Source organism: Mastacembelus armatus, chromosome 7 (genome assembly GCF_900324485.2).
Source record: "Mastacembelus armatus chromosome 7, fMasArm1.2, whole genome shotgun sequence".
In the NCBI taxonomy this organism is placed as follows: domain Eukaryota; kingdom Metazoa; phylum Chordata; class Actinopteri; order Synbranchiformes; family Mastacembelidae; genus Mastacembelus; species Mastacembelus armatus.
The window spans coordinates 8,512,424-8,529,217 of record NC_046639.1 but is presented as its reverse complement, the minus strand read 5'-3'; the positions used below and the strand labels follow the sequence as shown (position 1 = coordinate 8,529,217).

At 40.3% G+C, this 16,794-nt stretch overlaps 2 protein-coding genes across 3 annotated transcripts in view; both read left to right on the top strand.

The window, feature by feature from the left end:
* dgkaa (diacylglycerol kinase, alpha a) overlaps positions 1–186 on the top strand; it is a 17,033-nt gene extending 16,847 nt beyond the window's left edge. For both annotated transcript variants that reach the window (XM_026332975.2, XM_026332976.2), the window contains one exon: positions 1–186. This exon is cut by the window's left edge and continues 848 nt beyond it. The gene's annotated coding sequence lies outside the window, so the exon portion shown is untranslated.
* A 1,678-nt stretch (positions 187–1,864) lies between these two features.
* tamalin (trafficking regulator and scaffold protein tamalin) lies at positions 1,865–11,221 on the top strand. Its single transcript, XM_026332936.1, has 8 exons — positions 1,865–2,281; positions 3,949–4,001; positions 4,706–4,760; positions 6,491–6,593; positions 7,923–8,016; positions 9,081–9,147; positions 9,828–9,894; positions 10,333–11,221. The coding sequence occupies exons 1-8, from the start codon at positions 2,084–2,086 to the stop codon at positions 10,818–10,820; spliced, it is 1,125 nt and encodes a 374-aa protein (XP_026188721.1). The 5' UTR covers positions 1,865–2,083; the 3' UTR covers positions 10,821–11,221.
* The last annotated feature ends 5,573 nt before the right edge of the window (positions 11,222–16,794 follow it).

The window sequence follows — 16,794 nt, the reverse complement described above, 5'->3', positions numbered from 1 at the left end:
CAGGGAACTGAGATTTGTTCACTTCCCACTTAACATGGATTTAAAATGATGGTTGCTTCAACCTTGTTTAAATATCTACAGTCCTTATTTAAATGCAGTCATATCATTTCATTTCTAGTGGATGTTAATGCAATATGCCTGAAATTACAAACTGTGTAAAGATTTTAATAAATCATCTAAACATCATTGTTTGATATTTATATATTTTGTAATAATCAGATATGCATCTGCCCATAATGTAATAGGTGATTTTTCTACCACAAGAGGGCAACATCCACTCATTAATCTATGGCTACAGCTGCAACATGGTCAAGTACACTGACTCAAAATAATGGTCTTCTCTGCCTCTCTTGAGACTTATTATTTTATAGCCTAATGTTATTTAGTTTTTCACATATAAGATACTTAAATCATCTCAGCAACAAATGCTGCCTTCAAATGTTGTTGACAATGATAATTGACTTATCTTGTAAACATTGACAACAGCTTCTGGTGAGATAGCTATACAACAGTAGAAAGGTTTCATTTTCTTTTCTAGACAAACAACTAAACGACTAAATAGATGAATTGATTAACAAGAGTTGCAGTTTTTTTTTTTAGCTCAGCATTGAACACATGCCTTGTGTTATAGTGGGATGAGAGACAGTAGAGAAATGACAGGTAATATCTCAAGATCAGAGAGTAAAAAACTACTAGTGATGTAATATTCACATGTTGGTGCACATAACCCTGAAATAGGGTTTGACTGGCAAAAGCGGTGGGTACTCTATTAATTTCTATTTAAATAAATAGATATGTTACTTTCAAATAATACAACAAATGCAAATTATATATATATATATATATATATATATATATATATATTTTAGGGATTATTTAGGGATTGTTACCCTACACTGTAGTAGTTTGCACCACCTTTCTGAGAAAGTCACTACAATCATGCACTTTTTCTAGGTCTTAATGAGGCTTATACACTTATCACTTATCTATTCCTCCAAGTCTCTCAAGTTACAAATTTGAGCTCTTTCCACAGAGGTTAAGTTGATTAGGATCAAGACTTGTTGCAGCCACTTCTGAACACTTCATTGGCTTCCTCCCAGCTGCTATTAGAGTTTTTTGGGTCATTATCCAGTTGGCAAGCTGTGTGACCGAGCTCTCAGACACTGGACATTATATTTCCCTACAGAAGGCTTTGATAAACTTTTGATTTTCATTATTCACTACACAGACTCAAGGCGCTGCCTCCATGTGCCTCAGTGGGAATAGTGTTGTGGTATTTGTAAGTTTAATTTTATTCTGTGACCAACCCCAAAACTCACTTTTTTTATGTTTTCTGTCTTTTTCCATGAATCCCACTTCCATGCTGCCACTCAACCCTATGGCATCTTGATCTTTTTTTGCACATTTTTATAGGCCATTTGAACTATAATTCTGTTCAGCTTGAAGACCTCTGTGATACTAATTGAAAAAATATCACTACAACTGACTTATTTTGCAGTAATTCTAGGCTGGCAGAGGCAGCATTTTAGTCCGGATTTTTCAAGAGCTGCTGTACCAGAGTGAAATTGCTTGTGTCCCACATACTTGGTTAATAAAACTAATTAGTATGTACATTTCCTAAAGAAAATGCAGAGTGATTGCTAAAAGCTGCTGCTGCCTTGGCTGGAATAACTGATCATTTTAAATTTTTGACATAAATCAACGTTATGCAATGTGTCGTTTGTTTTGCTGGTTCCTCTCGACTACTAATGATTACTAATTTGTAAAATAAAAGCCCCCCACAACCCCCCCAAAAGCGTCTCAAACTCAACTACCGAAATGTGAAAGGGAAACGTCCGAGGTGCACTTGAAGGCAGCAGAGGCAGTCTGTTGGTACTCATTTGAGCCCTTCACAACAAAGTCCCACCCCCGCTTTATTCAGTAGAAACGCCGTGCTGAAGTTGTAGTTGGCTCCACGCTGAGGCTCAGTCCTGGCTCAGTAACTTGGGTAGCTGGTCGCATTTTCTGCTGGAAGACAACGAGGCAGTTTGCTATTCTCCTCTTTTATTTTGAACAACTACCCAGCGCCGCATATGAAGACAGCATGACTTTCCGGAGGTTGAAGAAAGTGAACTCCAGCGGCCCGGAGAGCGGACCCGCATCTTCAGAGAACGACATTTATTTCCCATCATCCAAGTCGGACAGCTGCAGGACTATGGACTCACCGAATAACTCCTCGGAGGTTTACAACTACAAGACTTTGGCTTACTCTGGTGGGACGCTGCCCAGAAACTTCAAAAAGGTAGAAAGTTCATTTTAATTAACACTTTGTGTCGCCGGGTTTTTATTTAGTTCAGTTTATTCCCAGTTTATGTGCTCATTCATTGGGTCTTTTAGTCTGATGCTGATAAGAATATTTTCGGTCAAATGTAGGTAGAAGAAGACAAGAGTGACCCATTCACTGTACTCTGTTTATTTTATATGTTGTTTCTGTCTATTGTTGACCGTAGACCTGCTTAGTATTCAGTCCAGAGGAAGCAGAGTAACTTTATTTGCTTTAGCAACAAATCTAGTAACGTTACAGCCTCGCTCCTGACACCACCTCACCAAAGAGAACATTTTTCTTTGAATTTTGACGAATCCGGAGTCTGGAAGGTGGAAAGAATTTGTAAGAATGACCATCATAAAGTCCATAAAGGTTTGATCAACCTGTAACCAACAGCAAACCACCCAGACACTCACAAACACTCAGTCTGATTTATACTGGCTCAGGTACACAGGGTCCAGTTCATCATATGTGGAGTTACCCAAATTAGATTAAAATATTTATCCTTTGGCACCAAACAACAATGCCTTAAAGTCATTGTGCTCAAATGCAGGCTTCCTCATAGTATAACAGACTGAACGTCAAACTCAGTGTTATTTCCCCTCACAAAATTAACCTTTTCCGCAGACACTGGCTTTAGCCAACGCTGCACAACACTGGCCAAAGGTTTACATGACTAATCGGCCGAGACACATTTTCCTGGCTGTTGGGTTTCTGAGCACTTTAATGATTAAGAACTCCAGCTTTATTTTTATTTTGGAGTTTCAGGTACATGTACATGTGTAACAGTGTGCATGTTTATCCACAAACTTACATGCAAGTGTTGAGTAGCTGAAATAAGCAACTACAACAGTGTGTTGTACAAACATACACACACACAGGGATGGAGATCCTGCTTTGCCCCCCCCCCCTCGTAGGTTTCTGTGGGTATTTGGGAATAAATGCACTCATTGACACAGGCACGGGACAATTCTGTAAGTGTTGGGACATAAAGAAAGCAACATTTTACTCAGAGACTGTAGCACAAAGCTGCCTTTCACAGGAGCACCATTTGAAAACGATTGAGTTGGAACAGAGGTGGGTTGGTTGTACATGATTTAGTGAAGCCCTCATGACAGATACCTTCCTTATTTACACAGTCAGGTAGGACAGGGTCCTGACCTGCTGTTGACTTGGCTTTTCACTCAGTGCAGTTATTGTGGCTCAAGTGTTCACCACTGCATACTATTTGTTTTGTTTTTTAATAGGCTACACTAAATGAGCTAAGATTGTAGATAGGTTAACAATCTGTGCCTGGGGCCAGCAGATCTGGTGCCATTAAAGCTAGCATGAGGTGCTCTGTCATCTACTTCTAATGTTGTGACTGCTTGAAGTAAACAAAGAGTAGCCAGACACGCATTTCTGGTTTCAGTGCCAATGTTGTCATACCGACATAATGGCTTGGTGGCTTAAAAACACAAAAACGGTGCATGGAGTGCGTGTGCAGCTTTAACACTTGACAGACCGGTCAATGTGCTTGTTGTGTACAGTAGGTGTGTCCAGGAAATCTTTTGGGGGGAAACCCTCATGAGTAATCATGAATTAACCTCTCACAGGTAGTTTGACGCACTCCACTCTCTTCCTGTTTCGTTTTCTCCACATAGGGTGGCGGGATGCAGAAGTGGAAACCCCTAACGCAGTCACCAGAACCACAAAGGTACAATCTCCCTCAAGTCACTCACAGTTTTCCTTGAACTCTAGCATCTGTAGCATCTCTGCAATCTTCACTCTGATCTTTTACAGGGAAGCAGCTTCAACTCAGAGTGAAAGACCCTCATTCAGACAGTGATCTATGATGATGACATTTTTTATGTGTGATATTGTTGTACGTTTGTCATGAATTTTCATGTGTTTTGCCGCCTCTGCTTAAAGATATTCTCAGTGACGTCTCAGTCCAACAGACCCAAGTACTGTACGTTTGTCTATGACGTCTACATGCTGCTGGACACAGAAGAAGTCCTGTGCAGCCGGCAGAGATACTTTGTTATTTAGATAGGGACTCACATGGAAATAATCCAGAATTGGACATAAACATCTATTTCTCCTCATGTTGGTCTTGTTTTTCGGACAAAAACGTTCCTTAGAAATTGTTCTTGGAGCCTTGAAACATTATCATTACCATCGGCTGAAAGGCTGATGGATGGGATATTAGATCCCAGAAGAATATGACAATTGTTATTTTCAAAGTCTTGTTTTATCCAACCCTCCCAATTTTTTTTTTTTTTTTTTAATGTACACTTGAGAAAAGCAATCCTTCAAATTTAGCATTTTAAGTGAACATGAATAAAACTTCACTGGGCCTACCTTCTGAGAACAAATAAGATAGAAGAGTCTTTTAATGAATTTCTTTCTCATTTCCAGGAAGGTGGTAGTCCTGGAGAAAAAGGAAGAGGAGACGTTTGGTTTCGAGATCCAGGTAAGAGGATATCTGAATTTCTCAAGTGTCGTTTGACAAGATTGCCCTGATCAGCCTCCTCCTCTGTCAACATAGGTTGGCTGACTGAAGCATGTACATTTATTTAGTTTCGTAAATCTCTTAATCCAAGTGTTTGCGTGCGTTGACAGAGGGGAAAGGTCATGGATCAGTTAGTCCCATGACTTGAGAAAAGAGTTTATTTTCCCAGCATCTGTATTATAATTTGTGTGGTTTACTCACAAGCTTCCCATGTAATACCTGCTTTACTCTCTACCCGCTCAGCAGACAGATGCTTTGCACATTTGACCTCAGTATCTCTCTGATCTCCCTCGCCCTGCTCGTCTCCCTGAAACACTCCCTCACAATGTTGGCTCTGTTGTGCAGGCCCCATTCTTTAAATAGTTTTTAAGGCAATAGCTGTAAATGCTAATTAATTCTGAGACTGGTTGATAATGCAATGTTTTGGTTGGTTGGTTAATGTTTCTGGAAGCGAAATACTGCATCATGGAAAAAACTTATTGTTCTATTCATGGTTTCTCTGGTGGTTCCCACCCTTCCTGCCTGCCTGTGGCCAGGAGGAAGTGAGATGATGAGGGCCATTCTGACAGGTCAGCGGAGAAACATTGAGATGAGTTTGGAGTCTTGTGTTTCCTCCGCTTTCCCTCCCACAGTGTCTGTTAGGTTAGCACCAACGTTGAGCTGAGGACCCAGCATGTAAATGTGATATTTGTGTTTCAGTGACATTTGCATGGTTATATGTTTATCTTTCACTCTGCTGAGAAGGAAGATCAGGGTGAACCAGCTGCTAGGACACAGGCAGATCTGAATCGTTTAAGTTTGAATATTTCCATAAAACAAACTCATCCAAGTTGGAGTTGTGCTTTAACAGCAACACTGATAACTGACAACTTTGCGTCTGATTTGATGAGACTGTTTTGTCTGTAATCTCGACTGATGTTGAGGGAAAGGCCCTTAGTTTCAGACTTTTTCAGCATCAGCGTGCTGACAGATAATCGTACGACAAGGGGAAGTCTTTCTGTGAACTTCTGCAGAGACATTGTAAAGAGCATGCAAATACACGTGGAAGTAACAAATACTGTTTCCATGACAACAAAATATTAGAGACAGAAACAAAAACCACCATATAAAAGTACTTCTAAGGCAGTACTGAAACTGTACTCAATGTTCTAAATGTCCTGATATGATGTAATGCTATAAAAATAAAATTACTCAACTCAAACATAAATACTTCAAAATTGTCCCCTAAGTTTTGTCCTTAAGTGAGTGTACTTAGTTACTTTCCACCAGGGGAGCTTTGATAGGGACAGATTCAATATAAGACAGTGGAAACATATTTATAAAGAAGATCAAAAACTGTTTTCAGCATTTATAAAGCTGAACTGCTGTTGCTGAGAGCAGATGGGTTATAAATTGACTGACAAGGTTATTCTAAAAAGTCTCTTTAATGAGGAACAAACATTTCAATTTAGTTTGCATGTTTGTGCCATGTTGCACCATGGTCACAGATATTATCTGATTTCCTGCATTGTCTGTCACTGGTGTGCCATTCTGTGGTTTGTCAGTGTTGCACTGTAGGACCACAGTATTTCAAAACTGCTGACATCAATCACATTGTGTAAGGCAACTCCTGTCAAGAATAAGGAAGGAAAGGACGTATTTTAAAGTTTTGTCTATTGCTTTGTTCAGGGTGATTGTCCTGTCTCTTTCAGACTTACGGACTCCACCATCAGGACCATAACTCGGTTGAGATGTGCACGTTTGTGTGTAAGGTGCATGACGACAGCCCAGCCCAGCAAGCGGGACTTAAAGTTGGTGAGTTAGTGTTTGTATTTTTTGTTGACATGAGGTTTTGGTTCAGCTTATCCTCTTCTCTGTTTGCCAGCTGACATTTGTGTATCGTAGGTCACCAGAAACAGTCGTGAGTGTCGGCCGGCTGTTTAGGGAAGTACAAATATGACTTTGTGCCTACTCACTTTCCAGTCGGCAAACAATTTAGTGAGCGCCTATTTTAGCCAACACGTATATGCCAGCTCTTGTCACCAGTGTGCCAGATAGAGTAAAGTAATGACAGTCTCTCATATGCCGGTTTAAAGGCAGTGTTTTTATTTGACAAATGTTCTCTTCTTCATTAAACCAGCATGTACAGTTATGTTTTTATCAAGAGAGAATTTGTGATGTTAAAAGAGGAAATGTACAAAAAATAAATGTCCAAATGAGAAGAGAAGACGCATGTCATGTGGAGGATCAATGCAGTAGCCTTTTACTCCTCCTATAAATGGTCTCCAAAACAAAACCCTGAAAACGACCAAGCTGCTACTGAGACGGACGTTGTGTCCAAAAAAGATGTTGCCGGCTGCTTCCTTTACCTGCTCCTCCCTTCAGTTTCACTTCCTACATTCCTTGCATGCTTGCTCTGTTGCAGCGAACACAATGACTTCATCATATGAAGCAGTTCAGGCGGTGGTTTTTTGAAAGAGGAAAACAGACTTTGTGCCGAAGCCTCACAAAGGTCATTGTGACGCATGAGCGTCCACTCCACATATAACTTCTCTAAGTGTGAAGTGTAACCGTGTGACTCGCAAATGTGGTGAAGCTGGAACAATTCAGTTGAATGGAGATGAATCGGGTCCTATTTTAGACATAACTGCCAAAAAAAAGACATCTCCATGTTGTCAAATGTGAGGGCTTTCTTTATCTTACATTATAGTAAGCTGAATGTGTGTGGTTTTTTGGGTTGTTAGTCAGACAGAACAAGACATTTTATGGCGTTTGTGTTGTAGGAAACTGCGGTGCATTTTGCACTCTTTTCTGATGTTTTAAAGACCAGTTGATTCACTAAGAAAATAACTGGCAGATTAATCTGTAATAAAAATAACTAGTTGCAGCCCCACTGCATGGCTTCAACACATTGAACAAACATGTTTTTTTTTTTTTTCATGGCGTGCCTGAAGTTCAGTGATGAGCTGAATGCCACGACTGCACATGCATGGCCTTCCACGTTTGCGTTGCACATGTGTCGAGGTTTCAATTAGAATCAAACATGCCTGAGTTGGCTGCAGCTCGCAGTAACTGAAGCCTCAGTGGACTGAAGTGCTGATGGCTGCTGGTTAACACACATTTTATGTTTGTATGTATGTGCAGGGGACACCATCGCAAGTGTGAACGAGGCCACTGTGGAGGGATTTCGACACAAGGACATCGTCCAGCTGATCAGGGCCTGCGGTAACACACTCAGGTATGCAGCCTCTCAGACAAGAATCTGATTCAATGTAAGAGAAAAATGAGTGATTCTCATTTGGCAAACCATCAGTCCTAATCAAAATGAAGTCTTTTGTTTTCAAGTTCATTGTTAGTCTTTTGCATCTTAAATTTGTTGGTTTGGGCATATTTTAACTGGAATTTTTCACTTTCCATCAACAGAAGCCCATGTTTTAGTATACTGTCCGTTCAAAAGAAAAAGTTTAATTACAAGTTTCCCTAATATTTTACTATTGTACAAGGAGAGCAGCCTTTTGACTTTCAAGGTCTGACAACCACTGGTTTAACTAAAACAGTTAATGGTTTCAGCTTCTCAAAAGTTTTATATCAATTATCAGTCAATCAAGAAGATCACAGGATTTTTATTTAGTAAAGAAAAGTATTGCTTATTGTAGTAGAAATATATTTGGGTTTGATGACAGTTGGTGATGAGGATTATTCTCATTTTCTTCTTGGATTCAAAAAGAAAAATAAGACAATTAAATAAAACAATCACATTTCATTCACTGACCCCACTGTTAGGATTCAACATCAGTCGCATTTTGTTTCTGTTTGCTCAGTGGATGTTTAATTTAAACCACACTCATCTTCACTCTGCTTCCCTTACATAAAAGATGAAAAAGGCGATCAGCAAAGGCCCTGTCTGTGAGCTCTGAGAGCTGTAGCAAAAGGAGCGAGGTGAACCGCATCAGAGTGCCCCTCCAGATATTAGAAACTTTAATCATCAAATTATCCTCACAAGTGCACATAAACTAATAAAGTCAAAACAAGCTCTTTAAGTCACTTCCCTACTCGTGTGATTCAAAGAACTTGAAGCTCCAAAGTGTCTGAGTGGAAATTGTATATGTTCCTTATCCTCCCCCTCCCCACTTGTAAATGGTTTGACACCAGACCCATTCCTGCCACCGTCCTATGAAAAGGGCCTTTCATATGGTTGAGCTTTTTTTATTGCTGTTTTCTGCCCTTGTAGTTTTTATAAGTGCTTTCTGTTACCCGTATTAAATCTGTTACCTTCTGTTTTTTTTTTTTTTTCACTTTCAGGCTGGAGACAGTTTACAGTGACTCAATACGAAAAGCGGAGCTCGAAGCCCGGCTGCAGTATCTGAAGGTGATTTGTTCTTTTTAATGTTGCTGCAGCACTTTTCACTATTTGTCAGCAGTGTCCGCCTGATTGTGTGTCCAACAGCCTCACACACATTATGTTACATGCTAGATATAGACACCAGCACCCCACTCCCTCCACACCTGTCTTCCCAGCAGCACCACCTGTTGCATCAGCAGTTTCTGCAGCAGGCTCGATGATCGCTGCAGACATTCTTAACTTGTGGTTGTCTAAAAAGCTGCCTGTGAAGTGGCTCAAGTGAGCAAGCTTTCCCCCAAGATTACAGCAGTTGTCCCACTCTAATCTGCTGCAGCACAGCCGCTCTCTGACATACTAATCCAACATTCAAGAGGTTGACTTGCTGCTCAGCACACTGCATTCGACATACTTGAGATGGAAATATTGACAAATTTAAATTTTTTTACTAAATAGAAAATAGTTAATTTAGCTCATTTATGTTGGGACATATGTGAAACAAAAACTCTGTCTGAAAAAGAATTAGCGAAATCACCATGACAACGCTGAAATATATCTTATTAGGCTGCATGGATATCCAATGGATATGTTCCACCTTTGTGCCATTGGTTCTTCATTTTTAGCAAGGTTTTTGAGCTGGTAAACTTTTTATCTACCCGTTTGGTGTGGTTTTCTTCATCTTACATATGTTTATCTGCCTTCTTTTGTAGCAAACACTTCATGAGAAATGGGACGAATATCGATCATTGATGGTGCAGGAGCAGAGGCTGGTTCATGGTAAGTCATGGCTTTTTGAGTGTCTTATCACTTCAGTTTATTTTATTTCACCAGGATAATCAAATTAGTTGGTCCATAGGAAATGTATCAACTTTACCAACTGCCTGCTTTTATAATGAACTGGATGTCTTTAAGTGAGAAAAGATGTGATAATGAACAATGAGCTTTTTTTCAACAGAATTCCCATCCACTCTGATGCAATATAGACCACAGGTTAATTAAACAACATTTGACTATGTGCCTAATTAAAAATAATCATTAAATGTAGTAGGACAGTAGATGAAACCAACATTATAAAATATAAAGTATACAAAAATACACATACTACATACACCTACGCCTGTACTCCCAGTGTGGAAATTTGCACAATATTTCTGCCTGCCTGTGTTGATTAGTATAGTTAAGTCAAATCTGAGGGCCCTCCTCCTTTCCTTGCAGGTATAGTAATGAGTGATGCTGCATTGTACGAGTCCTTGGAGTCAGCAGGTGTGTATGGCAGCCTTGGCGCTCCCAGCCCCGCCGTTCAGAGAGCCCTGCGTGGCACAGGCAGCACCAGCAGCAGTGCCAGCTTTCTCAGCACGGCCACCGAGGATGACCCTCTCTACCAGACCTGCCTGTACCAGGCGGATGGCAGCGTGGACTCCGACAACGGCAGTGCGAACAAAAAGAAAGAACAGCAGCCGCCACAGAGGCAGCAGCGTCTCCGACCGGCCAGTGAGCTCTTCACGACGGCCAAGACGCAGCTGACCCGCAGTGCCAGCACACGCAGCTACGTGAAGGGGTCTTCGTCATCTGCCTCGGGGGAGAAGCAGGGAGGATTCAGTACACTGCAGAGAAAGCCCAAACAGAAAAGCTTCCGCAGGCGCCTCCTCAAATTCATCCCGGGCTTGAACCGACCACTGGAGGAGGAAGAGAGCAAACTGTGAGCAGCAAACAGAGCTGTTCACCTGAGAAAAGACCCAAAGACTTAAGGCACCTGTGACTGTCAAACTAAGCTGCCAAAGAAAACAGGGCAAGCAGGCCGAAGAGTGTTGAGACCAAAGCTTTCAGTGTTTCACAGCTGTACATAACTTTTGTTTTTATCTGTTTTGTTCTTCATAAGTTATTTATTTATTTTAACATCTTTGGTTTATGTACAGAAGGAAGCAATTTTCAATTTTTATGGCAAGCACAACTTTAGGAAGCTTAATAAATGAGGAGTTGTGAATGTGATTGTGTGACAACATTTTCTAATTTTGATGTCTGCTCAATGATTCAGATTCATCCTGGCTCATTTTTTTCCGTGTAAGTCACGGCTCCTAAAAATAAAATAAGTGGCATTTTCTGATTATTGTTCATTATTTTTTGCAGAACTTGCAAGAAAAGTTATTTTGTTCCACAAGCCACAACTGTTTGTGGGAACTGTAGCTGCCAAACTTAAATTGGCACTCAGACCTCGAGTGTACACACAGTCTGTTTGTAATTTCCACAGTGGAGATGCGACTGCTTCCCATGTGATCCCTTTAAATAGTAAGCATTAGACTCTTCCTTTATTTAAAAATGTTATCACCTGAGTTTTGGAGGTTACTGTGCGGTTTAGCACGGTTTGAGACCTTTAGTGCTGTGAGGTATCCAGAATGGAGGCTGTTGTATCGGCTCTGACACAGTTTATTGTTGGGAGAATAGAGAGGAATGTGCAGAGAAAGGCATGACCCAGAATTCCAAACACAACCACTTTCTTTCAGCTCCTGCACATGAATGCTGATTTCTCGTCTTCCGTGCTCCCATATTCCCATGGCAGCTTCAGTTGTCCAAGAGCTCACTGTGTGTGCGTGTGCGTGCGTGCGTGCGTGCTGGGCGGGGGTTGCCTGGAGTCTTTTCATTCCTGGTTCCCAGCTGACCCGTGAGGTCATGGTGGTCACTGCGCTGGCTGTGCAGTGTTGATCCCCTTTCTCCTCCGCTGCTCATTCACAGATACGTAAGGAGTGTCAGTGATGGTGAGCGATGGTATTTGGCCATGTGTTGCCCCATGCTGTGATAAGGAGAAGCAGGAAGGGTGAGTTTGCTTGAAACAAGGGTTTAAGACAAATGGGCTAAATGTATAACGAGGGTATAATTATTCAAGATGACAGTAGACCAAAAACAATTAGTGAAAGGGCCATTTACCAGAGACTGAGCACAAACAAGGAGGGTGTAGTTGTTACTCAGCAAATAACCCAGTGGGAGGTTAGGATAGGGAGTTGGCTGGTTGATGATACTGTTTCAAGTGTTTCACTGTCATCCTGCTAAAACACCACTGTTGATTCACAGACTGGTGAATTTGTTTTGTTTGTGCAGCAATAGGTTTAAGTACGAATTGTAGATAGAGATCGGTGCTGTTTTCCCACTGTTCAAAATACAATCACATCTTACATTCTACAGAATTTCTATATCTAAAGTGTTACTAGCATGGTTAAGCATTTTTCTTTTGATGAAATATCAAAAACAAAAGGTGTAATTTTAAGGATAGAATCAAACATCAAACTTTAAAAATGAATGTTCTCACACTTCAAACTGTACTGCTAACTAAAAATACAAATACAAATGTTGTGTTCAGAGATGCAATACAACAGTGCTGACTTTTCTTCAATCATAAGTCAGTCATCTGATCTATAAAACTGCAGAAACTGTAGAAAATCACAATATAAGCTGTAAGAACATGCACCCATCAAATCAGCAGTTTGTGACTGTTGATCATTGCAGCTCCAGTGGAGTTAAATGAAACTGGTTTGTGCAAATCTGTCCATGCATTTGTCATAGCTGCATGAGGTTTTTGCACCTCACTGAACACGATGACCCAACAGAAACAGACTGAGAAGAGTGTGAGCTGACTTCTCTCATTTGACCTCTGCAGTCCATTTGTGCACTTCTCTGCCATACTGTGGGTAACCAGAAGTGATTAAAAGTTAAATGAATGCATTTGAAGTTGTGATGACTGCAGTCTTAGACAGACACAGGAAAAAATGACATATTAAGTTTGAAAAGAGGAAGCAGAAGGACTCGTGCACTTGCACGCATATGATAGGCTTGCATGCACTTGAACCTGTGAGCAGAGTACTGTACAGAACGTGAGGTACAGCCTCTGTTGTTAGTTATGACCGTTAGTGATGCTGGATTAGTTCCTTTTGGTTAAAAATAAGGAAGTGGTTATATACTTGTGTGCAGCTCTTTTAAACTTATGTGCACACAGAAAACAACTTTTATTCACAGGTAAGACATTATCCCATTTCAAGCAGAAATATCACTAACTGGGAAAGTTTAGGTGTCATAAAGTGGGTGGACGTTTTTGGAGTTGTCTTACAGTGGGATAGAAGATTGAGTGGGCTGTCAAGGCACAGGATGTGGGAAATAAATGTGCCGGAAATCCACCATAAAGATAAGAGAATGTAACCCACTTCTAGGTTAACAAAGACAACATTATACGCACGTCATTATGTCTATATTTGTCTGTTACTGAGTGAGCTTAATAAAGAGTGAACAGGTAGTGCAATAAAATTAGCAGGCACCACATATGGCTGGAGACCTGCTTCAGGAGATGAAAGGATGAAAAACAGATATTTCATGGTCAAAAGTTACAAATGTAAAGTCTCATTTGCTTCTATAATGTCTACAGATTACAGTATTGGAACACCTGAATAAATGCAAAGTGATGTATGCTTTCCATAATCCTTATCTGAGATGAGGATTCAGCATCTGGTTTCCCAGCAGCAGCAGCGAGCTGATAACTTAAAGGTTATGTTGTCTCTTTGTGGCTTTAACAGTCTCTTTCCTGGAGCTGCTGCATAGAATTTCCATTCAACAGCCTGTTAATGCTGTTAATGGACAGCTTGGTCATACAGTCAGACAGATGTGTTTTATCAACCCCTAGCTGTAGTCCATAAAAGGTTTTCCAGTTGCTACACAGGTCTAACAGATCCAGTTATATTTGTATATATATATACAGTACCAATACCAGACACACTTCCTCATTCAATTCAATGGTAAAGTGTGTTCAAACTTTTCACTGGTGGTGTGTCTTTCAGATACTCTTTCACATGTGGGCTGATATATATATATATTGCATGGACTCACTGATCCATACCACCAGGATATACAGCAACAACATTGGAATGTCATTCGGACTGGACAAGTGTGGTCGAATGATAACAAAGAGAGGGAAGGTTGTAAAGACTGAAGGAGTTGATGAAACACACAACTTTCTGTAGGTGTTTTGGTTTTCTTACATGAAAGATTTCTATATTTGTGATTTTTTTCTTTTTTTTTTTTTTTTTTTGCTTATGTAGAAAGGAAATACCATATATTTCCATGCATCAGTTAAATTTAGCATTAAATTAAAGTCTGATAACGGTTTAGGGGTTGTTTGCCAAGCACTGTCAATGCAGTCTGATCAGACAACACCCACACTGTCCAGATGAAGAAGATTAGCTGAGAGTTTGAGTACTAGATCCTGTTATAACACTAATGGATGTGTTTTTCAAACTTAAACTTTATATTTTGCATTGTTTCACAGTTGGTCAGTGTTAGAGAACTACAGTATCTGTCTGACAGATACTAATAGCAGCAGATGTCTGCACTGACAGTGAAATGTGGTATGTTGGTCTCCTAATCAAAACTACAGTTAACATTAAACACATACATAGAGGGCTAAATTGGAATAAAACCGGTTTACTTTCAGGTTGCTTTCCTAAGACGGGGTATTTGAAATGGTTTTCAGGATGTGAAACGTAAAAAATTATGTTTGTACAGATGACGTGCGTTGGGCCTCACATACAAATGAAGTTCCCCTTTTCATAAATGGTTTAGGATGCTTGATCGCTCAAAGTCAGATAAGAAACCACCTGCTGACGTTTTGTGGCTTCCACTCTCTCATACACCCTGAAACACACTTGAAAGAAATTTAAACCATATTATATGAAATCTATTCATATAAACACACACATATATAACATATAACATATGTGTGTGTGTTTATATATAGTTGTGTGTGTGTGTGTGTATATAAAACTATATAACACACATATATACCATTAATGTGTTATATATATGTGTTATAAAAGTTATATCTAAATAGAGAGACAGATAGATAGACAGACAGACAGACAGACAGACAAGTAGACAGACAGAAAGACAGACAGACAGATAGATAGATAGATAGGTACCGTATATTTGGTCCCTTTTCATCTTAGGGTTAATGACTCAGGCTGTGTTATATAAAACAGACAGCTGTGAGTGTGCACACAAAGAGAGAAAGCCCACAAATACAATGCCAGGAAGTGTCATGAGGTTATGTCTTTACAACACATTGTGGCCTCGGTTCACAACCATTTCCAAGAAATTCTAACACCTAGATATTGCAGTTAGAGTATTTTTTCCACTAAACTAAAGCCTGCAGAAACTATACATTCTCGTAGGGTCCAGATTGAGCAGACCTGAAGACATTCCCCTTTAAAGAAAGAGAACAATGACAGTAACTCCTTCCTGTCTCCATGACAGGAAGTGGTGGGGATCGGCCAGTTCTGGACGTCATTTGTTTTGTCCAGGGAATGCTCAACAAATAAAATGACCTCGTCCACATGGACTGAACAGTACAGGCAAACGAAGGTACAGCACAGTCGCCATCTCCCACCATGTCAGAGTAAATCAAAACAGCATGGCCTCCTGAAAGCTCAGGCTGTGGAGCAGGAGTGTCTGAGCTTCAGGAATGCCGTATGCTGAAGTGTTTGTCCAAGAGGAGAGAGGATGTTGACTCACCAGGGTTTTTTCAAGAGCCAGATCCCGGAAAACAGAGAGGATGGAGCCCAGAGATACTGTACTGTGTTCCCAGAAAACATCATGATTGCAATTAGCTGAAATTCTCTGCTTTTAGAAACAAGCATTATGCTTTTGTTTAATGATAACCTTTGGAAAAGTCACTAACTGCCCCTCTTAGGTTAAAATGACCTCAAATTCCCAACCTGCAAACACATGCAGGTTGGGAATATATGGTTAATTGGTGACTCTAAACTGCCCATATGTGAGAGGGTGAGTGTTTAATAAAAAAACCTGTGGGATTCATTTGCAAGTAATGAGTTAAATATCTTAATCATTTGACAGCACTGTATGTCTGTATTTATGGTGTGTGGGTATATAGTATATACACAGGTATATACTATATACTGTATATACTACAGACAGGTGTTTTTATCTGATGCTGTTCAGAGTATTGTCACTTTATGCCCACACACACTCTACCTCAAACACCCCACTCTCACTCTCAATCTAAGAAGGTAGAACTGAGTCATTTGCGGTGGAGACAACCCACTCACCCTGAAATCTAGTTTCTTTGTAGGGAGGGGGGGGGGGGGCGTTGGCACACATATGACGACTACGAAAGAGACACTCCACAAGCTGTCATATCATAATGCTAAACCTACAGCTTAACTTTTTTTGTATAATGGGAAAGCAGGAAGTTATGTACGTTTCGTCACTGTCTAGTCTTTTTGTGGTTTCTCAGCTGCTGCTGCTGCTGCTGCTGCTGCTTCTTCTTTTTGTGTTTTTTCCATTTGGTTTTACATCCCATGATTACTAGAGTACATGTGACAGCTAATTTCTTTGTTTTCCAATTAAATCCAATCATTTTAGCGCTAAAGGTGGCCATTCCAGCACCTACCAAGCAGTAATTTTTACATGACTCACCGTTTCATCATTTGGTGTCTTCTACTTAATATGAGAGGAATTTCTTGGGTTGTATTTGGCTCCACAACAGACAGTGACTGTACTCTGCATGCTGATGAGGCGGGGGAATTCACAATGATTTGAAAAGAGACCAAACATAAGCACACTAGGGCACAGCTATTATCCATTTCCAGCTGAATGACAACTGTAGCTGGAACGGCTGACATT